Raw genomic sequence first — 23,677 nt, forward strand, 5'->3', positions numbered from 1 at the left:
AAACAAACGACGTCCGCGGGGCAAATGGAGGCGAGCGTCCGGGGGAGGGGGTTAACGACACATGCAGGCATTGACCTGCCAGGCCTGGGGGTCTGAGGGGGGGTTGACGGAGGTGTGAGGGTTGGGGTCAATAGAGCCTGACCTTGCTCCGTGCCAGCACTCCCTGCCCCCCCACCCCAACTATGGGGACAAGTGACCCATAGAGTGGCGCCTGGTCTGGGGCTAATCCTGAAGGACAAAGGGGGTGGTTTTGGGAGGTGGGTTGGGGGGTTAAGCTTTGTGTGACAGAGGTCTTTGCCTAGCCCAGCCCTGCTCTGATCAGCTTCTGATAACGAGCCAGACACCAGACACAGAAAGAACACACGTCACGCGCACACACACACACACAGTGCTACATGTGTAAATCAGACCAGCTAGTCAGGTCGGATCCCTTCTCCTTCTCTCAGGTATGTCAAAGCTCTTGTTTACAGACGGGCTTTACTTTACAACAAAAGCGATGAATCACACCGAGTTATTAGTGGCTTCTGTTTCCGCTACGATGAAACAGATAGTTCACAGAGGACAGGTTTAGATTTTTCTTCTTTGCTGAAACACTCCTGGTTGAATGAGAGGGAAGGCGGGCGGGCGGGCGGGGAGGGAGGGAGGGGTTTATACAAGACAGACATCTTGAACTTTAAAACACACATTCCTGAGGGAGCTATTAAAGCCGTTAGTCAGAACGGTGGCAAGTGGGGAGCAACCTGCAAGATGGGGCTTTGTTTCTGCAGTCCCACCATGGTCCAGGATAACTCCTCAGCGCACTGTGGAAGAGCTTGCTCCAAAAAAACACACTAAGTGCATTTTAAACACACACCAACACATTCAAACATATATATATATATATCTTTGGCTCAAGGAGTTTAACTTTAATACCGTTGAAATGTAATCATCCAGCAGGGTTCGCATGGATGTCCTGATCTGTCTTGGCAGTCGAGTGTTGAAGCCTTCATGGTGATGAAACGACAAGCTAGGATCTGACCTCCAGATCCAAAAAACAGCCCCAAGAGGACTGGAGAGGAATATGGCCATTCCATATTGTTTTTCTTCGATACACACACAAATATACACATACGCAAACAGGAGGCACGCACACACACACACACAAGTACACTCACCTTGTTCAGCCCGAGCGATTCCTCGCATGCGATCAGACATCTGGCGGAGACCTGGGGCCGAAGATAGAGGCCTTCACTTCAAACGCTGGAGGTGGAGAGTGAGGAACACGACCATGACTGTAGCATCTGGTTCTGCTGATCCAGACTCATCTTGACCCTCCACCCCACCCCAAGTTCTTATTTGCTGGATAGCATTCCTTTTCAGGGAGAGGTAGAAGGAGAGCAAGAGAGATATGGAGAAACACCTGGAAAGTTAGGGAAAAGAACAGATTTGATTTATGGCTTTTCCCCATTTTGAGACACGATTCACAACCTAAAGAGCCACAGCGAGATATGTCTAATTACCGCTCCAATCCACTATTGTTGAAAACCTCACGGCCACTTTAGCTTTGGGGTCAGCTGTAGGTGGATTTGTGCTGAACAACATCTGTTTTGTCAAGTTATGAAACTGGTCGCAACCTCCTTAATCTCACTGCTGGCAAAAGCCATCCAAACTAAGCCCTTCATAGGATGATGTCTGTTGACTGTGGGGGGTTGAGTTTCTCTCGCACGGATGATTGAGCTCTATCTCTTGATAGCGCCCGACTGATGCTTGTCATCATCCTCAACCACAGCCATCATCCACCGTCACGGGAGCAGGGATCTAGAGGTGCAGAGAGATGCCTGGCTCTCTCTATCAGCAGGTGTGGCATGTGGGTGGGTGTGGGTCTCTGTTTGTGCAGGCCCAGAGCATGTAACAGGGAGTGTTCCGTGAAAGGTGACAAGAACATTGAGTAAAGGTCAGAGGAGATAGAGGGAGAAAAGAAATGAACAGATGAAGAATGAGTGCGTGAAAGGAGGAGAGAAAAGGGATGAAAGGCAACAGTGATGTTGAAAAGAGCAGAGCACCATCCGGGGTCAATCTGCTAAATCCAGTAATGATTGATAATATAGACCTTGCCTGTTTACGGGATCATGCTGGTGAGTGTCTGTGTCTGTGCGGACGTGCAGGGACCATAAAAGATTGCAACTTTCAGGGAGGGAGTGGAATGCCTGTTTATGTTCTGTCATGTTTCATGAAATGTCTGACTAATGGTGCGTGTCTGTAGAAATTCACTTGTCCTCCTCTCCACTAGTCTCATCTTCTCATGGCCCCTCTCCTCTTCCCCTCTTCCCCTCTCTTCTCCTCCCGACTCCTTGCCCTCCTATCTCATACCCTCCCGACCTCCTCCCCTCAGCCCATCTCCCCGGTCTCTGTTGAGGAGTGCCAGGGCTCTCTGACGGACTCCTAATGAGACATGTGCAACGCAGGCGTTGACCACACTGGTTCCAGGAGCCTAGGCACGTCCTCTCTGTCGAGGTGCTCCCACAGTGATTTATGCTCAAGACAACTCTTTCAGTGAATGAATGAAGCAGTATTTTGGGTGTTGCACAACTGCATTGTTGGGCGGATAGAGTGTGAATGTGATGGTGCAGTGTTCCCTGGCTATGAGTTTGTTTGTGTGCCATTGTGTCTGCTTTTGGGTGCGTGTGTGACACACACTCAAACACATCATCCCATTCTTATATGCAGCCCTGTCTCTTTAAAACTTCATGCTATTCATTTCCCAGCTAATATTGGGTGTACATTTTATTAAGAGACTGTCAAAAGCGCTGACTTGCCAGGTGCAAGACTGGTTTTAGCTGTGAACGGGTCCACTCTTATTCTGTGTGTGTACCCTAGCTTGTCCATAGTTGTCGTTCTCTCTCACACACACACAATTACACAAACACACACTCTAAGCTTTCAAACTCTTTGCAATCTGATTGTAGTGTGTGGATATTAGAGCAAGCCTGGACTGGTCATGACTCAAAATAGTACTGTTTCAGCAACTGTGCAGTATGTCTGAGAGATCGAGAGAGATGGATAAAGAGAGTGAGAGAGAGTATCATAGTGTGGAAAAGAAAAACTGCAAGAAATGAAAAGAGACATTTAGTGTCTGTGTGTGTGTGTGCGTGTGCGTGTGCGTGTGCGTGTGCGTGTGTGCGTGTGTGTGTGTGGATGAAGGGCGTGAAGGTAAAGGACAGGTAAATGCCAGCCCAGCGAAGCCCAGACCTGCAGAACTGTTATTTTGCTGTTGAGCTGTAAAGTTACACAACTTCACACAATAAGCAGCCAAACTAACCCTGAAACAAAACACCTCCATGGAGAGGCAACTACATCAGAGGGCCTTGCTAAAAGCTAACATTAGCCTACAACTCTAATTTGTAGCAATTATAGTACGCTTTCAATCTGCTCATCAGTCATTTTATTCTTTTGTTAGGTAAGATCTAACAGTATGTACAGGTAATATTACTGTAAAATCACCCGTATTAAAAGAAGAATAGAGCAGTTTAATTGTGAGAGATGTGGCAAAAACTAAATAAACATGTAGGTGTGAAGCAGATCTAGCAGCAGGCAAATTATTGCGGCCTGTTCAATCCAAGTTTATTGTCATATATACAGGATACACAAGTACAATGAAAATCTTTGTGCCACTGAGCTACCAATAACAGTGCAGTTTTTAATAATCAAATAGATAGTAGCGGACAATAATAACAATAAAAGATAACAGATAAGATAATAATAACAATAAAATTAAAAAAAATATTCCTCTGGTGATGAAGTCATCAGTGGTGATGGGGTCTCTTTGGGGTGGAGGGTCTCTCCTGGACGCGAGTGGCATCTCTCTCTTCCCTGGCGTCTCCTTCCAGAGAGACCTTAGAGATGTGTTACCCCAGACAGAGCCTAGAGCGGTTGTAGAGAGTATGTGACTGCAAGTTCCTCCCTGATGGTTTCTCCAGACAGGGATGTGAGTTGACAGTGGAGTATGTGTCATGTCCCAGGCTTTGTGTTTATGTGTGTGTGTGTGTATACACTGGATATCTGTGTGTGTGCATATGTTGATGTGTGTGTGTGTGTCTAGGGGACACTGCTGGAGCGGGGGAGTCATCAGCTCTATGGGGAGAGGGGGGGGGGACACAGAACAGAGCTTGACGACAAGGCAAAACAGGGTGTCTGGAATAACAGCAGGAAGAGAAGCTCTGTATGTGTGTGTGTGTGTGTGTGCGCTTGTGTTTAACGAAGCAGGAAAAGAAGCTCAGTGTGTATTTGTGTGTGCATGTGCCTGTATGTGTATGCTGTTAACAGTGCAGGAAGAGCAGCTCAGTGTGTGTGTCCGGGCGTGCTCACGTGTGTGTGTGTGTGTGTGTTGGTACACGCTCAGCCAGGCAGGGAGTTTCCACTCTGGACTGGAGGTTTGCAGGAGGGAGAGCCAGTTGTCTGGTAGCCCCTCAGGGCCAACACCGAGAGCTTCTTCTTCTGTCTCTGTGAGTACAATCACATGCTTCTGGGTGTTGTTTAGGCTTGTGCCTTTGCGTTTTCATATTACTAAAAACAACTTTTGTAAGTGAGCTTTTTTGCATCCATGCATGTGGGTGTGTTTGTACAGTATGTGTGTGTGTGTGTGTCGAAGCACCTATCAGTATAGAAACATTTATATCAATGGATATTGATTTGCTTGTCAAAATAGTGGGACTGTAGGGTAGGTGTTCACCTGTTTCCATATCCACATCTATGTTTGTGGAAGTTTGGGGATTTTAATAAGCTGCTCGTTTAGTGTAGACAAACTTGTCAATGGTGTGTTTGTGTCTGTGTATGCCTGTGTCTGTGTGTGTGTTTGCTACTTACGCACATATCAGTGGTTTGAATGGACAGCAGCGTCGGACAGTGCAAATCAGTTGTGCAAATGTCAGCAGTGGCAGTGTGCTGGGGCGAGCCGTCTCCTGTCCGGGGAGGACAACACAACTGTTGTTGCTGCCGAGTCCTAACTTTGTCTCGTTGACAGACGTGTTATAGATGGGTCGTGTTATTGTCTTTACTGTATATCTGTTTTGTTGCAGTGCACAGCTCTGGGCTGGGAGGGTAGTCCCAGCAAACAAAGAAACGACTGTGTCATCTGCCACGCCGAGCGCATGTTTTCCTTTGGCCCGGCCCCAGATGTTGATCATGTGGTAATGTGATTGACGAGGGAAGTGCTATAAACGCCACTGTGCAAAAACCACCACAGGCTCCGGCCGCACGCCACGAGGGAACGCGCCGCGACGGCTCAGGAGGGCTATCACCCTCACGCCCACTCCTCCGCTAACGAACCAATGACCAGGAGGCAGGGGCCGGCCTCGTCTGGCAGAAGGTCGTCTGAGGATTTGTGATGTGTGGGGGGGGGGATTAGGAGAGGAATGCGGAGAGGAGGCGTGGCGGGGGGAGGAGGGGGGGTGCGAGGGGTGGGGGAGCTGGGGAAAGAGAGTGGATGGCGTTTTAGGTGTAGAGTCAGTAGCACTGGGGCTGCGGATGGGGGCAGGGACTGGGGTCGGGAAGGGGGTGAACAGGCCCAACCTCAGACAGCCCCAGTCCCAGCTCTCCAGTAAGGTGTGCTCCGCATAGAGTCCAATCAACAAACATAATGAACCGTTTTTAGATATCTCTAGTGCAACCGTTTGCTTACGTTCCACAGGCTTATGTCAGATTGGTCCCGGTAAACACAGACGGCGTGCCTAGGCAGGACAGAGTAAACCGGTGCCAGAGCCAAAGCGGGTTGGGTTTGTTTGCGTGACTCTGGGAGTTGACCCGGTCAGTTAATTACACACAGCAGAGTGATGGAGCGCCTTTATCTCCTCTACGCCTCTCTCCTTACTCTCTCCTGTCCACAGGGAGCTCCGCTAATTACCATCTTAAGTGAAAAAGGTGTGTGTGTGTGTTTGTGTGTTTTTCTGAATTTGGACTCCAATCGAAGAGAGAAAGGAACGCGCTCTCATCTGCCCTTGTGTGTAGGTGCGTGTGTGAATAGGTGTGTGTCGACGGAGATAGTTAAGTAACTGTTCCTTGTTTTTGACAAAGTACAATATACTGGAAACCAAAGTTGAGTTTTAGCCTTCACGTTGGAGAGAAACATGTTCAAATGCAAGGGCCTCGCTACATGAAGCCAATCTCCCTTCTTCCAAACACTTCAGCTCTTGTGCTGCTATTTCTGTCTGTATTTTTGCGTTTCCGACCACTTCGAGTGCGGTGGACACGGAGGTGAACAGCTACCCTTGAGGCTACTATTACCTAGATGATGGAGGGAGTTGGCGGCGAGTTTTAGTCTTATGCAGCCAGAGGAAGGTCCCCCCCCCCCACCCACCCCTCGACGGCAGCTACAAGAGAAGCCATTATGCTTAACTACCATCATTAAGTTAATCACCAGCTCTCTGCTTGTCTTTGCTGGTCTGCCTGTCAGTCTGCCTGCCTGCCTGCCTGCCTGCCTGTCTGTCTGTCTGTCTGTCTGTCTGTCTGTCTGTCTGTCTGTCTGTCAGTCTGCCTGCCTGTCTGCATACTTGCCTGCTTGCCTACCTATCTGCCTGCCTGCCTGTCTGTTTGTCTGTCTGCATACTTGCCTGCTTGCCTACCTATCTGCCTGCCTGCCTGTCTGTTTGTCTGTCTGCATACTTGCCTGCTTGCCTACCTGTCTGTCTGTCAGTCTGCCTGCCTGTCTGTTTGTCTGTCTGCATACTTGCCTTCTTGCCTACCTGACTGTCTGTCTGGTGGTCAGGTGGGCTCTGTGTTAAGACACCAGTATGATCTTAGGAAATGACAGTCTTATGAGGCACGGCATGAGATGAAAAATACTAGTGTTTTCGCTTAGCCTTGGATGTTGTTTGGAGCTTTTGGGTTCTCTTTAGGAAGGTTTAGACCTTTATCTCCGTGTTTCACTGCTTCAAATTAAGCAGACAAGCCTTTTTTCTTCGGAAAATACCGGAGGCTGTTTGGGATTTTGGAGCATTGAAATATGAACGTAAATCCAGATACACACTATACTTATCCCATTCTCTTCACCCATCCACATACACACACACATGCACACAAAGTTTGATGATGGCACATATCAGATGGCTTTTCCATGTCACTAGGATGTCCTGTCTCGCAGGTCAGCTTTCCTGGAACAAAAGACTCACTCAAAGGTTAGCTTGGTCACATAGATACACACCCAGGCAAACACACACACACACACACACACACACTGGCGCAGGTACAGGACACAGGCAAGCACACACACACATAAAGTACACCACTGCTTTTGGTCCAACACCAAGTCTATAAAGGGGATTCACCGTGCGCAAAGTCTCCCTAGTATGAAATGGATCAGACATAAAAAACTTCTCAACAGGGTCGTCCGCTGTGTGGACGCCCGAGGAAACACGCTCTGAGATTCAAGCAGAACTAAGGCAAAGCCTGCCTCACTTAATACGGGTTTTGTGGTGATTTAGGATTTACTCATTTGATGGCATTCATGCATTTTCAGTGAGAAGACAACCTCGTCTTAAAAAAACATCAACGGCCACCTCAAAAACGACTTGCTCTACTCGTTTACATTAGCGCGTGACAAGTGCAGCTCAACTCAACTTGTTTGTCATCCATCACCACCGTGAGGGAATAAGTATAGACTGTGTATGAGAGTGTGTGTGTGTGTGTGTGTGTGTGTGTGTGTGTGTCGGTCACACAGTAGAGCAGTAGAAGTGCTGGGGTTGCTGTCAGCCGCCATGGGAAAACCAACCACTGAGAGTGAGAATGTGGGTGTGTCCTAACCACCTAGTGATCTGGTGGTTTATGTGTCTCGAGGGGGGGAGGGATACGTTTTTTATGGTCGCCAACGGTGACCGAGTTGTGGTTTTGAGACATCTGGAGCTAGCCACAGGAAGTGTGGAGATTTGACGGGAAATGGTTTTCTGTGAGAGCAGGGTGTCAAATGTGCTTGTCAGATGTATAATGTAATACAGTATATATATATAGATATCTATAGATATATATAGTATGGAGAGAGAAAGGAGAGAAAGAGAGACTTTCCTCAGCTCATCATGTGTCAGTTCTGTGCTTGGGGTGTGAAGACATCATTATGTGTCTCCTTAGGAAACACTAAGCACTAAGTCTCATTTAACATAACAGCTCCTCCCATTCAACCTTTTGCTGTCACTCACCTCCACCAAAACACTCTGGTGGGATCTTCAACACCAAATCTATCTCAGTAACATGGTCAAACATCATCCGGCCTGCAGCGATGAGTTGTAAGTGTCCAATGTAGGTAGGCAGAGTTCATTTCTCAGCCTAATTGGAATTGGCTGCTCATAAAAGATTCAGGACCACGGCTTTGGTTTCACGGCGTGCTCCCCGGTTTGAGTCGACACGCCGCCCTGTCCTGACCCCACCGTGTTGACGAGGTTCCGTCAGCTACCGGATCACGTTTATCCACCAGCTGGATGGAGTCCGTATTTGTTAATTGAGTTTTAGGAGTTACGGAGGCTTATGTCAGCTGTTCTGGCTGTGCAGGGGAGGGGGGGGGGTGGGGGGTGGGGGATGGTGGTGGGGGGTTATATTGCTGTGTCAGGTAAGGTTGCTTCTGTGGTTGCACCCTGAAGGTGACACACACACACACACACTGGCCCTGGATCCTTTCACCATGACTCAGCAGAAACGCATGCTCTACGATAGTAGAACGATTACGAGTGAGGACGCCGGCTTTAGAAGGAAACCTTACATTAGCCAAGAATCTAAAATGACAGACAGGTACCGTAGCTCCAGTCATTCACTATCTACAGTATGATGTCAGCTGACAAGGTCAATCACAGAGATCATTGTTTACACTAGCCTTGTAGTCTGTAGTCCATGTAAAAGATTAGTATCTATCAGATAGCACTGGGGCTGAACAGAGTTTCTCTGTGTGTGTGCTCTTTTCTGGATGAGCTTTTCGATGTGTGTTTGAACATCTTCCTTCCATCTCTCCATCTTCCCCCTCCCTCTCCACCCCTCCTGCCTCTCTTCCCATACCTCCCTCCTCCCTCCTCCTCTTCCCCCTCCTTCAGTCCCTGCAGATCATGCTCTCCTCTCTTCACACTGAGCTCGACATTCAGAAGTACTTGCTGAAAATACAATCGCCCGACAGAGTTAGTCTGCCTTTGACCTTATCTGCATCATTCCCCATGACTGTGGGATTCCCTGTGTGTGTTTTTTCAGTTCCTGCATCCCAACTAACCTCTCTGTTCCTGTGTGCTCCCTTGCTGGGCCTCCCTGCCTCAACATCTGCCCCTACGCACTCATGCCAGCTACTCTTGCCAAGCAAGCCACGGGGGGGGTCAGATAGCTTCATCAATTGTTTGTCCCATTCAACCCACCCTGACTGTATGTGTGTGCGTGTGTATGAGTGTGCTTGTGTGTGTGAGTGTGTGTGTGAGTGTGTATGAGTGTGCTTGTGTGTGCACGCGTGCGTCAGCGTTTCCATGTGCTCGCGTTGGTGCACGTACGGCCCTGGCCGCGTGTCCACAAACCCATTATCTCCCTGGCATAAGCAAAGCAGCAGTGCCTGCTTTCATAAAGGCCTCAGTGTGCGCTGACCCCAGCTATTAACTCACACACTGCCCCAGCTGAAGAGATGACTTTTCATCACACACACACACACACTAAAGTACTTAAACGTGAATGCACAAGCACTCAAACACTCACGTTTAGTAGCCGTCCAAAGCCTTGGTGCGCCACTCTTTCTGAACACATTTCTGAAGCATGTTAATGTAACTGGTGAGTCTTCAAAAGATAATAGTGAAATGTATTTCTTTTGACAGCGTGTTAACATGGGCTCTCGACAGCTTGTAGGCATGCTTACAGCGCACAGTGTTCTGCCAAGACCATTAAAAGTGTGACATTACTAATTGTGTGAGATTAGAAACAGATTTTTCCCTCCATAGGCATTTTTTTTTTACCTTTGAACAGGTGTGTTCTGACTTGAATTGTTGCACAGGTCGTGTCTCTGACGGCTGAAACTATTCTATCAATTTCGAAGACTAAAGCATAATCTGCTGCTCTTCTCTTCTGTAAATCAGTTTGCTGTGGTGTGGTCCTGTGAGTTTGACCCCTTGTCTTCCCTCTCTCTCCCTCTTTCTCTCTCTCTTCCCCCCTTCCAGGGTAGGAGCCCTAAGCACGGCCCCAGCCCTGTGCCCGGTGTTGGGGAGCAGGCTGAGCATCTCTCCCTGGCCTCCATCGAGTCCCTGGACACCATGTCGGAGGCGGAATCCCCCAGCGCCTTCACCCGTGGCAGCCGATCCAGGGCCAGCCTGCCTGTGGTGCGCTCCACCAACCAGACCAAGGACCGCTCCTTAGGTAGCTACCTCGGCCAGCCAGCAGGTGTTGCAACACTGGCATGTGTGACCGCGCTGCAGTCTACTCTCCTCCCCCACTTTTCCCATCTCTGAGCTTAGCTGTAATTAGAATTCATTTCCCCTGCACCGGGAGATTACAGCACACAGCCCCACAATGTGCCGTCATGTTATTTACTGGATTATAGACCACAGGCACGTTATCAATTCACTCGGCCACTTCATTAACTGCAATGTCGAGAAATCCCCAAAGTTGTGTGCGGCCATGGACAACAAGGGAGCTCTCTCATCGCAGCATGTGCTGCAGTCCAACTGACAGGATATTGCAGTTTAATGGGTGACTTACGAGCGTAAACAAACTCCTTTTATGTGGGGAAGGTAATCATTGTCTTGCTCTTCGTTCTTTTTTGTCTCTGAAAAAGAGGGTGATTGTGTGGAGCTGCTGTTGACCAGAGTGAGAAGGAGGGAACCCAACGGCGGTGGTTTCCCTTCCCAGACCAAGCCATGAGAGTGAAAAAATATTGTGTAAAATCGAAGAATATTCTATACTCCCGTACCACGTGAAACACACACACACACACACACATCTGCAGAAAGCGTTGTGACACCAGAGCGTTTATGGGGTGAGAAAGGGGGCGGAGAAACAAGGGGAACATTACCCAGAGTTCCTTCGGTGGCCCTCCACCCCCACACACACACACACACTCCCAGTTTGGTCTTTCGAGACACATGGTTCGTCCTAGAAGCCAGCACTGGCAGAGGGATCAGCACAGCACTTTCACTCAGAACACTCTCTGCAGTTCCTCAAGACGCTGCAGGGATCAAGGAAGTCCTTTAAATCCGTCCAGTAAGTTTCTCTACTTCCTTTAATACGGCATAGATTTGTAGGTTTGAGAGCTTGTGTTGCTGTTGGAAAGTGTGGAGTTAAGTGCTACCAGGAGGTCCCTGCAGTTGGGATTGGGTCGGAGGTGGAGCACGGTGTCCCATTAGGCATTAGGACAGAGTGGAGTTGAGTCTGTTTTGAAGTCCGGAACAACCAGAGGATTATCAGAGAATGTCTGTTCTTTTTACTTCATTTGTTTCCGCGGCAACCTGAACATTTGGTTTTCATTTTGAGTGAAATCGGCCAATGAGCACCCACATGTTGCTCTGTAACCCACACCGGTGAAAGCCAGATCACATGAATGCTACAGTATGTATTGTGAAGTCTCAAAATTATGTGGTGACTTGCTCTGTGCTGTTAGTATAACCGCAAACCAAGGAAGGGGCAATATTAGTTTTTATAAAAGAAAAACACATTTGTGAAGTTATTACAAGGGAAACTCATACTGAGGTGTGTGTGTGGGCCACTGCGCAACTCAGCAGTTTATGTTTCCCAAAGTCATGCTTCTCCCTCTCTCCTGTTTCAAGGTGCATGTAGCATGTGTAATATTTCACCCACATTCGGGAGCTTTTACTGGCTCAGTCATTGATGGAGAGAGAGAGAGAGAGAAACAGAGGAACATTAAAGGGTGGAACAGAGGAAGGAAAAGAAATGAGGATCTGTAACAGCACAACAATATTGTTCAATGTTGTGTTGCCTCCCCCCCAAAAATCCTGCATCAAGGAAAATCTTGTACAAATCCTGGTGTTTCCATGAAGAAGGTTTTTAAGTTCTGTGTATTTATCATGATGCTGTGTTATAAGCTTTGACTTAAACAGGCATCCTAGGAGACATCTGTTTTGGTGGTGAACCGTGAAGTAGCCACACCCTTAGTTCAGAGGCACTGGAGCAGGACACTTTGATGTAAAGTTACATGTTTCCGCCCACATCACACATCGCCCCGCCCCCTGTTCCCCCAGCCCTCTCAATCACACAGACCACAAGGGAATTCAATGTGCCATCTTTGATCTTTACAGGAGACACACATGCACACAATCTCTCTATCTCTCTCTCTTTCTCTCCACCTCTGCTTCTCTCTCTCTCTCTCTCTCTCTCTCTCTCTCTCTCTCTGTGTATCAAATCTCACACACACATCATTTCTGTACTTAAACGAACACCCCCCATAACCACTGTGGACCCATAATCGCCGCTAAATCCTAAAAGATGGCTTTCTGACGGCATACTGGACTTCATATTTGAACACACGCCCCCCCAGGTGTTCTGTACCTGCAGTACGGCGACGAGACCAAGCAGATCCGCATGCCCAACGAGATCACCAGCTCGGACACGGTGCGGGCGCTGTTCGTCAGTGCCTTCCCCCAGCAGCTCACCATGAAGATGCTGGAGTCCCCCAGTGTGGCCGTCTACATCAAGGACGACATGAGGAACGTCTACTACGAGCTCACCGACGTCAGGTGGGTGGTTTGGGTCTGGTCGTGTCCATGGATGTGCCTGTTTGTCTTTGTGGAAGCAGATCCTTTTGGGTGTGTCTCCCCCCCCTCCTCCCAGGTTGTCATTGCTACCCTGCTGCCTTCCTTTTCCCCCTTCCTTTGCTACTTCCTGTCTAAGCCCTCTCTACACAGGAAGTGACCTGGGCCTGGAGCAGCCTGCTCGTCCGCTTCCTCCTCTCCAAACAAAATCAATAAGGCTGCGGATACAGAGGCTACCCAACAACTTACAAGCCCCTCTCAAAAACCCTCTTATCCTAATCTGTTTTCCTTGACTGTCTTCCTTATTGCTCAAATGATTTCAATGTTTGTTTCCGAACAACGTCAAACACAGTGCAGAACACCAGAAAAAAGAATCAAAGCTTCTTTCCGAAAGCTATACCTCGACTTCAGCCGTGTATTGTGTGCAATGTGTACTTTGGGACTATCTCAGTTGTGTTATGTAACAGCAGTAAAAAGCTGTCACGTGGGTTACCGAGGCTAATACAGCACAGAGGTACAGAACACTTCAAGAAGCCGCACATCAGCACTGAGCACATATCCGAAAAGACGAGAAAAGTCATTGTTTCAGTCAACAAAACGTCCACAACACCGTTTGTAGATTTCCCTATGAGTCATTTGAGGCTTCGGGTATAATTCGAATCCTTGGACACGGATGGAAGTGTGGCGCGATGTCTGACTCCAGGAGAAGGCTGTCTGGGTACGACGTGGCCATGGCTGAATACTGGCCCATGGCAGGGTACAGGAGACCCAGGTCCAGGCAGGACCGGCCGCTCTCTGACGGAGACCTCTGGGCCATTGCTTTACCAGTGGATGTGTTTCCCCACAGGAACATCACAGACCACTCCTGCCTCAAGGTGTACCACAAGGACCCGGCGCAGGCCTTCAGCCACGGCCCCAGACCCACCAACGGAGACGCCAGGGTGAGTACCAAGCTCACCACCCCCCTGGGGGTGCCACTGAAGTGGGGTGGTCATCCAAGCATTGCTCCCTGATCTGAGCCAGGCCACACCGTCGTTGACAGCCAACTTTACCTGGGGGTAATTCTAACTAAACTAGAATGAGGTTAGGTTTGGACTTTGAACCATTTTTATTTTGTGTATAGAAATTGTATTTGTTGGTAGTGAGTGAGTGTGTAATTCCCAGAACCCCACCCGCGGAGTAACAAGGGTAAAGGTGGAATTGTTTATGAGTGTCAGTCACACCGCCTGGCAGGTTGCCAATGGCTACGTCAGAGGACTGTCTGGGAAGTCACAGTGTACTGGCACAGTCATCAATGGGCCTTACCGTATCCAGTCTCCTTTCTCTCTCTGTTCTCCTCCACTTATTACTCTTCTGTCCCCCCCCCTTCCCCAGTCTTTGACCTCCTTCTCCACCTTTCCATTGTCTTTTCCTTCTACTCATCGCCCATCGAGACACTCTTGTGGTCTGTGCTCCCCACCACCTCATCAACTTAACCGTGCCTTTTTTTCTGATTTGGGGGCGGAGGGGTGTGAGGGCGTGTCAATCCAGCAAGTGGGAGGGCTGAAGAGGAGGGGCAGCCCTGTGGAGGCAGGCCCGCATGCACGTCTCACTACAACGTTGCTGGGAAGGGAGTGGGGGATGAATGGAGGAGGGATTGAACCTAGATTCACAGGACTTTTTCTTTCTCCATTCTTCTCCAAATCTCCCCCTAATCTCACCCCCCAACCCCCACCTCCCTCCCTCACACACACACACATTATTTTTGTTTCCCGTCGATGCAACGGAACTAAAGCTTCCTAAGGCCTCATTCCTTGTGTGTTCCTCCACCTTAAATCCTCTGGGGCCAGCAGACCCCTGTCCTTCTCTGTAATCCAGGCTCTAAGGCTTGATCTGCCCCCCCTGCCTTCCCCTCTCCACGTGGATTGCTAGGAAACATCCTCAGCATTATATTCATACTATTCATATTCTCCTGGGGAAAATACGATTCAGCCTAGATAAAGGGAGTGCAGGTGCTTTTGTGGAATCTGAGGGGGAGAGTGGGGGGGGGGGGGGGGGGGGGGGGGTAGTTTAAGTTCCTCTAAAAGCTTATGAAAGTGTTGCCCTGGATGGTAACACACTTTGAGGGGGCTCTGAAAGGTCAAGAGAATGAGTGGGAGAAGAAGACAAATAAGGCAGGATGGAGGGGGGCTTTGGGAGGATAAGCAGGCAGAGAGCAAGAAGGCTTCCAAACTGGAGGTGCAACAGTTCATAAGGAATATTTAAAGAAAGCCTTTTTAGGATAGCCCTAGCTGCTTTTAACATAAACGAGCAATGCTAAACATTTCGTAGCTAGGGAGGCCCTCGGAGTTGTTTAGCACAGACAGCTCAGTGCCAGCGGAAGATGAATTTCAGTTTTTTGAAGCAGTCGTTCCTTTCCAGACAATTATTCCATCTTCTTTTGTGTAAAGACTGTCAATCTAACTTGAGCTGGAGGAGAGCGCAGAAGTTGTTCTTAGAATTGGGTGCACTGTTTCTCATATTTGAATTTATTTATATCATATATAATATTTTTTATGTTCTAGTGCAACTTTAAGGTGGACTGGCAGGCCATTATGCATCCCAAGTAGAGTGTTGGAGAGTTGTTGCTGATGTGTGGCTCTCTGCCTCTGATGTGTGCCTCTCGTGCCCTGTCTGTCTCTGATGTGGCCTGTCTTATCAGCACCATCAAGCAGTTTAGCCCCCAAGCTGTTACACACTCTTGTCTCAACAGACAAAATCTGGATTCTTCTGATAGGTGTGGTCTGCAACACATTAGACATGTGAAATGCATCATGTTTCTTTGCATGTTATTTATTCATTTTGTATGTTATTTTGTGTATGTGTGAGAGCACGTGAGAGAGACAGGAGTATAATATATGATGTTGGGTGTGTGTGTGATAGAATGATGGAAAGAAAATGTGTTCTTTGTGTCTGAGAGAGAGAGAGAGAGAGAGAGAGAGAGAGAGAGAGAGAGAGAGAGAGAGAGAGAGAGAGAGAGGTTAGATTATGGGTATGTCTCAAAACAAGGCTTGGTACAGATTAGACTGAGCTCTTTCGTGTCGTCCCAACCAATCAACATTTAGCAAAATGTCAAGTGTGAACCTGTAGGTCACATGGTACAGATTTCCCCTTCTTGCAAAATAAAGCAGACATCGAAGTCTAGATTGTTTTTGAATCTAATGCTGCAAGAAAATGTTGCATCATGCACTTGATAACAAATGGTAATTTGTAGGCAAATCAATCTGCAACAGTTGTTTTAGCTTGAACTAGTCAAAGAAATTACATTTGTGCTGAATCAATCGAGAATAATGTTCTGCTATGAAATATAATGACTGTCTGAATCAGTGCCCTGTTTTTACAATTGGTCTGATTAGCTGATGGCAGAATGCCCCTTGCAGACAGACCGACACACACACGCACACACACACACAAGATAAACAGTAGCTTTATTTTTGACAGATGATAAGCTCAGACTGCAGATGTTCCCTCCGAGACAAAGGCCTTTCTGATACCGCCTTGCATTGGCAAGTCTCGTTTTATTATGAAAGCCGAAAACTACCATTCTAGAAGCAGGGACAGCTACTAAAACTGAATGAGGGCCGCACCTGTTCAAACACCGTGTAGGGGGGAAGAGGGGGGAGGGTGGGGGAGGATGGGAGGAGAGGGGTTGGAGGATGGTTCGTCTATGGTGGGCTGAACAGTGTTTCTTTTTATCAGTATTATCTTGAAGTTCTTCATAAAGTTTCTGAAATCAGGCGGAGCTGGTTCATGCAGAAGACTCGGAGTCCTCAGCGCGTCACCAGCATCTCATCCTATCCCACAGGCTGGGCACACCTGCTTTAGCAGGCTGGCTATGGCGGGCTATTTAAACAGGATATTACTGCACTCTGCATTGCTTAGTGCGACAAAGGATGCTCACTGCCTCCGCCTCCCCGGCCTCCACCCTTGGTGCTGCGCTCCTTTTGTAGGGGGAATGCGTCGCTGCTCTCTGCTCAGATGTGGAGACAGTGTCTCCTTTGGGTGCGGCAGGGAGCCTCTGTGAGCAGAACCATTATGGCAAAACATGGATTGTATTGTGTCTAATAAAGTATGAAGTAATCACTACTACTGAGTCCTCTGGCCTGAACCATGTCGTACTCAGCTAGCAATATTTTTTTTCTCCTTCCATAATGCCAGATGTTCTCTTTCTTCCATTCAGATTATTTAAATAGTACAGAGCATCATCGGATTAATAAACAGCTCTTTTTGGTTTGTAAATGAAGTCATAATGTAAAATTAGGTCCAGTTAGCATTAGCTACAGTATTACTCTAGCTTTAGTATGAAATAGTTCAAGAAAATTGTTGCTCTGTCAGCTTCAAATCTTCATGTGTCAACATGTTCGCAGCTCTGCATATTTGAACATCAATAGAGGCTGGCCCCTCAACAGACTCATGTGAAGTGATTTTGTGTACACAACACCAGTGTTTGCTGTTGCTTGTGTTTTGTACATAGTTTTAACTTTGGGCTAATGGTTCACTGTAAAGTGGTTCACCTCAGGATAATACCCTGTTATCTTCAATTTTTTCCCTTTTTAATTTTGATCAAATGTTATTCTCACACTTAATGACATAGTGCTACTTAAATCTTTATTGATGATAAAGAACTGTTTCTCTGAGGATTATTTTTGCACCTGGTTTTAACAATGTTATATCAGCTGTGTTTTGAGGATTATTCATCACAGTCAGCTATTTCCAGGGTAGAATCAACAGTAGGCTAATATACTGTCGTTCTGCCTTTCCATGGATACATTGGCATTCTTATTTCAGTTTAAGCATCAGCTTAATCTTCAGATAGCCTGTGGATGTCGACCTGGTGTACAACTGGAGTCAGTCTTCAATCTAACAAGTAACAACCGTGCGGTATTGAGGGGTCTTTATGAGTTCCTCCCAGACATGTTGTACTTCTAATAACAACAAGAGAGAGAGGGTGAAATAGAAAGAGGGAAGAGGTAGAAGGGAAAAAGTCTTTAAAAAAGCAGCATGAGCCAAATGCAAACCAAATGTTCCCATGTTAGCCCCTCATAGCCTCACATCTGAACACTCATTTTCTGATTTGTTTCGCCAGAGTTTTATAGGTCTACTGACCAAATCCAGACCGTTGCCTCTTAAGGTCATGATATTTGAGAAACAAAATGCTTGTAGACCCTGTAAGGTACAATAGCATCTGCTTGTGATTGACAGCCATAGCTGTCCTGTGTGGCTGTGGTACGTACCAGAGAGCACAGGAATGGCACTGTGTGCTTAGATACAGTACAGCACTGCTTGCCCAGCCCTGGTACTGTAGTTCTCCTGTACTTTTCCTTCGACTGCACACCTTGGCAAAGACAATAACAAGTCAAAGACAAGACAAATAGAAAGTTTGTACTCAAGTGTATTTAGGTATAATTATACTAATCCAAATAAGTTAAGGCGTCGTTGTACTTCTACCATCTTAAGCCTTATATTGATTAATTGATTTAGAACATGCTGTTCTGAAGTTTTTGAAATGAATACTGTGTTTCTGGCCAGACCTGTATCTCCAGGATATTTGTATACGTATTTTCCTTTACCGGGTAGGAACCTTGTAGAGACGTAAAGCTCTTGTTTGTCTTTGTGAGTGTTCCCAGCCCAGGCATTGTCTTTGTTCGCTGATACAAGCTTTTAGCCTTTATTGCTTTTTCAATTCTACACACACACAGGCTGCCACCTTATTGTGCTGTAGTACATTCTCTTTCATTTAAAGGAAGGAGCTTGAATCATTCAGATAAGAATTGTGCTTCACATGGTTTTTATGAGACTACATGTTTACCTATAAAAATAAAAAAAAGACTTGGACAGTGGGCTACACTGCAAAAACGACCTTCAGTCAGAGAGAATCCTTGTCCGACGATATTCAAAACGGTGACCTGCTCACCTCTCATTGAGGTGTAACCTATGACTCATGCTTCGTCTGAACAAAGCTTTGATTGTTTGGCAGCACAGAGGAGGGAGTTAGAAGGGTTGATAATATTCAAGGTTGCGTGCAAAGTTTGCAAGACTCCTGCCACAAGTTGTTGCAATGTTTCACACCGCCAGTCCATAGATTTGCGCCCACCTCTGTTTGAAAATATGCAGCTTCCCTTGAACATGGTGAGTGTTTGTATAACCCTCTACAAAGTTTCTTCTGTACTTTTTAATAATTTGACAAGGACGTGTAACCCAACACAGTCTTAGCCTGTATTCAGCAGTGATCCTTTATGATGTCACCTTTATTATCACTTAGAGTTGCATTGAGTCCCAAGTCTCCTTTTGTAATACAAGGGTTTGTCATACATGCATGGTATGGGGAAGCATTGTGTAGATTGAGACTAGATGTTCACACGGAAACTTTCTCTGTCGGATTCCTTTTAAAGTTGCAGGTGACTCGCCACCGAAACCCTTGATGAAATGATCTCACTGTCACTGCAAGGCTCCTGCTTGCAAGTTAGCTACACATTCCTCTGAGCTCATAGCTCTGCATGCCTTCCGACTGCCGAGTTTCACTGTCATCTATGTAATCCGCAACATGAGATTTCACTCCGTTAACTTTTAACCACAACCATAGTTGCATCATGTTGGGTTTCATGGTCCATCAGTACTCAGCAATCCTCAATGGGTGGTCAGGACAAGGCCGTAGCTGCCTGTTCCGGCCTCCTGTTCCAAAAAAAAAAAGAATGAGAAAAGTGCCAGAACAAATCTGTTGCAAATTAACTAGCTACTTTCTTGCCCCCAAGGCCAGCATAGCTGAGGTCTTTCTCACATAGTGTTTTCATATGTGAGGCTGTTTGGAAAGCCACAGTGTTATCTGGGAGAGGCCTATTGACATTTCTGAGCATTATGTAAACTTTGGCAAAACGCTGGAGGTAAATGTTGCAGCTTTTGAAAGAAATGTGAAATGCTAGTTATCCGGGACAAAAATCTTGTACAGTGCTATTGTATTCACAATGTGAGGCAGAATACAATTTATAAAGGATTTTTCAGTGAAATGAAATGTCACTGTGCAAAAGTGTGTGTCGACTGTTCTTTGATTCTCTTTGCTGACGGTTCAATCTTGTCACAAAATATTTTGAGAAACAACAGCCTTAACGGGGTTAGAGCAATGTTTTATTTTCATTATGGTGGCAGGACACACACAAAACAAACAAGAGTTTCAGCTATACTCCAAGATAGACTTTGCTATTCGCGTTTTGCGTTGCTATTCGCTAACCGAAGATTGCCAGGGTTTGTTGTAAATCTGATGTTGTGTGTGTGGCTTGGAGTGTGTTTCATTCTGTGACTCTGCATTTCAGATGCACAGAGAGATGATGTATGCCAGCCGAGAAGTCCAGCACCCCCTGCGGCAGCCCCCCATGGGCCCCCCGCCCCTCCACCCCATGCAGGGCGCCATGTCGCCCACTACCCCCCACTCCCTGCCCCCCTCGCCCTCCCGGATCCCTTTCGGCCCTCGCCAGGGGCCTCTACCGGCCAGCACCACCATTCCCCGGGACCGCATCGCCACCGCCACCCCCCCGGGCCGCTCCGTGTCCCCCTGCCCGAGCGCCATTCTGGAGCGACGGGACGTCAAGCCGGATGAGGACATGGGAGGTGGGAAGAGCCATAGCTTGGCCCGGGGCAACGAGGGGCTGTACGTGGATCCTTACCTGCTCCACGAGGGGAGAACGAGCCTGGCCTCTGCCCACGTAGGGCACCCCCTACCTGGGGACAGTCCTGAGCACGGCCTGGGGGGTTACCACCGGTCCTCCATCCGCTCCACAGGCTCCTACAGCGGGCCCAGCCCCACGGACACCATGGAGCACCCCGCCCTCTACCGCCAGAAGTCCCGCAACAGCCAGCTACCAACGCTTGGCTCCAAGACCCCGCCCCCCTCGCCACACAGGATGACCGAGGTCCGGGTGATTGACATCCACGGCGGCCCGCCCCCCCACGGAGGTGTGCCGCCCCCCCACGCCACGCACATGGAGCGCTCCTCGCCTGTGCGTCAGTCCTTCAGGAAGGAGGAAGTGGCGTCCAAGTCCAGGAGCAACATGGGCTCTCCTGTGGTGGTTGACCTCCAGGGTCATGGGCCCATCCCGCCGGCCAGTGACCCCCAGACACGGTAAGCCTCACGGGGACCCAAGGTGGGACAGATGGGTGGGGGGTGGAGCATGGAGCATGGACTAACTCTGCATCCCTGTTGCCACCCTAACAGTACGGCTGGGCTGTTGTAACCCTAAGCCTCATCATCATCCTCATCTTCTGCAAGGGTAGAGACCCGGCCTTCGTCCATGTGTTTTGAACAGTCAAGCCGAACCCAGCGGTTGAGACTGGACGGCCTGGCTTGTGTCTATTTTATCTGGATCTAGTTTGTCCGGATCTGCGTGTGTGACCAGCTCTGCTTGTGTGAACAGCTTACCCACAATCCTCCTGGAAGCCACAGGCCAGACAGTGTGGATTAGTATTTCTTTATTTCGGTAGAACTTGGCTTGGCCATGACAGACTAGGTGTGTTTACCAAGCGCAGTAACAGGATAGCACCTCACAGCCACCTGCATGCAGGACTGTATATTTTGGTGTATATTCTCTGGCTTGGTTATTTGAACAACATTCATCTGACTTGCCTGGTTATTTGAACAACATTCATCTGGGTCGCCTGGAGCAAAGCTGTGCAGCACACTGCCATGGGTTTTTCAGCCGGGCAGTTTGGTCAGTTGGGTTTGAACAGAAGGAGCGAGACGGGCACACAAACAAGTGAAGCCCGGGGGAGCGAAGCTGTCCAGTTGGCATTTCACAGAAGGCTTCCCTGGAGGGCCTTCACATGGAGGCAGGGAGTTGGTGTAGGGGGGAGAAAATATTGACCAGGTGGTATGAGTAAGACCTGGAGCTCCTGGAACGGGGTAATCGCTGGACCAGATCTATGAGGACCACCTGTGCGGTGCGACCACACCAACGGTACTGGCGTGACAAAGGCATTTGTTTCCATTCATTTTTTCGTCTTTTATTCTCTCCTCTCAAATGACTTATTCTCTGCCTGAGTGTCTTCAGGGGGGCCATGAACATGAAACGAGTTGACATTTCCAGACACCACATGGTATACTCACCAAACAGTCACATGCAGCATGTTGTACCCACAGTACAGGTGTTGCCTGTACAGTACGGCCAGCCAGGTAACAATCCCCCCACTCTTTGGCTATATGTTCAGAGGTCTCTGGCTCCATACAACAACATCTTGAGTCACAGACCTTCTCGTTGTCCTCAGTTGCCCTCTTCCCCCTACCTCCCCCTCCCCCTCCTGCTTCTCCACAGCCCCCATTAGACAAGTGATGACATGTGAACACAAGAGCCTTGCTATTTGTCCATGGCCTCACCGCTCTGACTCCAAGCCCCTGATAAGGAGCTTTATTCACTCCCCTATCACGGTTTTCCATGAATAACTCGAAGGTAACATGAGAATTGATGAGGTCTGTGTCGTCTTCGTCCGAGCACCAGTAACTCGTGACTCACCCTATTGTTTTAGCTCTGAATGGGAAAGCCCCAATGATGTAGACTCATTGGAAGCCAAGGGGCTTAATCTACCAGACAGCCCTATGCTTGTTCCAACCACTGATGTTGGTTTGTTTTACATCCAGAATACTGGAGTGGTTTGACTGGGAGGGCATTGCAGACATACTAAGGGTGTACAGTTCAGACCATGCTTGACCAAAGTATAGGGTTTCTCTGTCTGAATCAGCTATTGAGTGCTTTAGGAAAGTTATTCTAAAACTTGGAAGACTTTTATTTTTTGCCCGCCATTTGTTTATTAATCCATACATAATATATATATATATATTAAATAAAATGATCAAATCAGCTTCCTCAACCAAGCCTTAAATGCAGGTACTTCCTTCATGATTAGGCTGAGTTGTAAAAAAACAAAAGATGATGTCATGAATGACCACACAAGCCCCAGTGTTAAAAGCTTTATGTTCTGATGTTTCCTGCAGACAGCGAATGAAGGCTATGGAGCAACAGATTGCCAGCTTGACTGGTCTTGTTCAGCATGCACTTTTAAAGAGTCCAAACTCTATTGTCACCGAGGAGCCTCTCAGGTAAGCATGTAGAAGAAGAGCAAGAGAGTGATGAAGCCTGGGAGTTTTCTAGAAGGATAAAACCCCAGCTGTCCAGCCAATACGAATCAGTTGTGATCATATCAGTCAGCTACTGCAGGGTAAACAAAACGCTAATAGGATGAAATAGTACCCAGGGTATAACATGGAGTCATTTTCCTGAACCTCTCCTTTTATCCCCCCCAAAATGGCTGTTGACTGGTTGGTTTACCTGACTGCATAACAAGACTACATTTGACTACATTTCAGCATGTTCTTTAGAGAATTGAAGCTAACTGTCATGACATTGCAAGTGTATGTTAGAGACTTGGGATAAGCTCAAACAGCTTATTAACAACTGTCATGTTTAACCCTCTTTGTATGTCAACCACATTGTCTGTCGGAATGTACATGTGTTCCACTAATATTTAACATTCATTCCTATTGTAACTTCCTAGAGAAACGACTCCACTATGAAGTAACAGCAACTACCAATGTCTCTCTCTCTCCACTTCTCTCCCTGTGTCTCTCTGTCCCTCTCTTCAGTGAGAGATCAACGAAGACAGCCTCTCCAAGTCACAGTTCACACAGTGCAGGTCAGTAATATCCCATACATACCACATTATGCTCCAGGACACTCTTGTGTAACTGTGTTATCTTCGTCTTAGAAGATCATTTGTAGCGTCCTGACTTAATACGCCTTCCCGTGATGCATGGTCCAGACAGGTTAGTTAACCTCCATCGGCATGGTCAGTCATGTGCACCCCTTCAGAAGAGAAGAGCTATCCAGCCAAATCTTCTCATCGCCACTTCATATCGGCCTTCAAGTCCCCTCCTCGTCTCCCACACAGAATCAAGGCAAAGAGAGTTAGTGAGTGAAGACATAGAGAAGGTGAGACAG

At 47.7% G+C, this 23,677-nt stretch overlaps 1 protein-coding gene across 11 annotated transcripts in view; it reads left to right on the plus strand.

Annotated features, from left to right (window-relative positions):
* Nucleotides 1-23,677, plus strand: part of si:ch211-285f17.1 (sickle tail protein) — a 99,347-nt gene that overhangs the window by 58,895 nt on the left and 16,775 nt on the right. For 8 of the 11 annotated variants that reach the window (XM_047023367.1, XM_047023370.1, XM_047023366.1 and 5 more), the window contains exons 3-8: nt 10,137-10,332; nt 12,467-12,665; nt 13,528-13,621; nt 20,006-20,811; nt 22,675-22,779; nt 23,323-23,372. In XM_047023367.1, coding sequence (XP_046879323.1) covers nt 10,137-10,332; nt 12,467-12,665; nt 13,528-13,621; nt 20,006-20,811; nt 22,675-22,779; nt 23,323-23,372 — 1,450 coding nt within the window. Of the gene's footprint in view, nt 1-4,178; nt 4,482-10,136; nt 10,333-12,466; nt 12,666-13,527; nt 13,622-18,608; nt 18,828-20,005; nt 20,812-22,674; nt 22,780-23,322; nt 23,373-23,677 lie in introns of those variants that run through there. The other 3 variants (XM_047023364.1, XM_047023362.1, XM_047023369.1) reach the window with 3 other exon arrangements.

Source organism: Hypomesus transpacificus, chromosome 8 (assembly GCF_021917145.1).
Source record: "Hypomesus transpacificus isolate Combined female chromosome 8, fHypTra1, whole genome shotgun sequence".
NCBI classification, from domain to species: Eukaryota; Metazoa; Chordata; class Actinopteri; order Osmeriformes; family Osmeridae; genus Hypomesus; species Hypomesus transpacificus.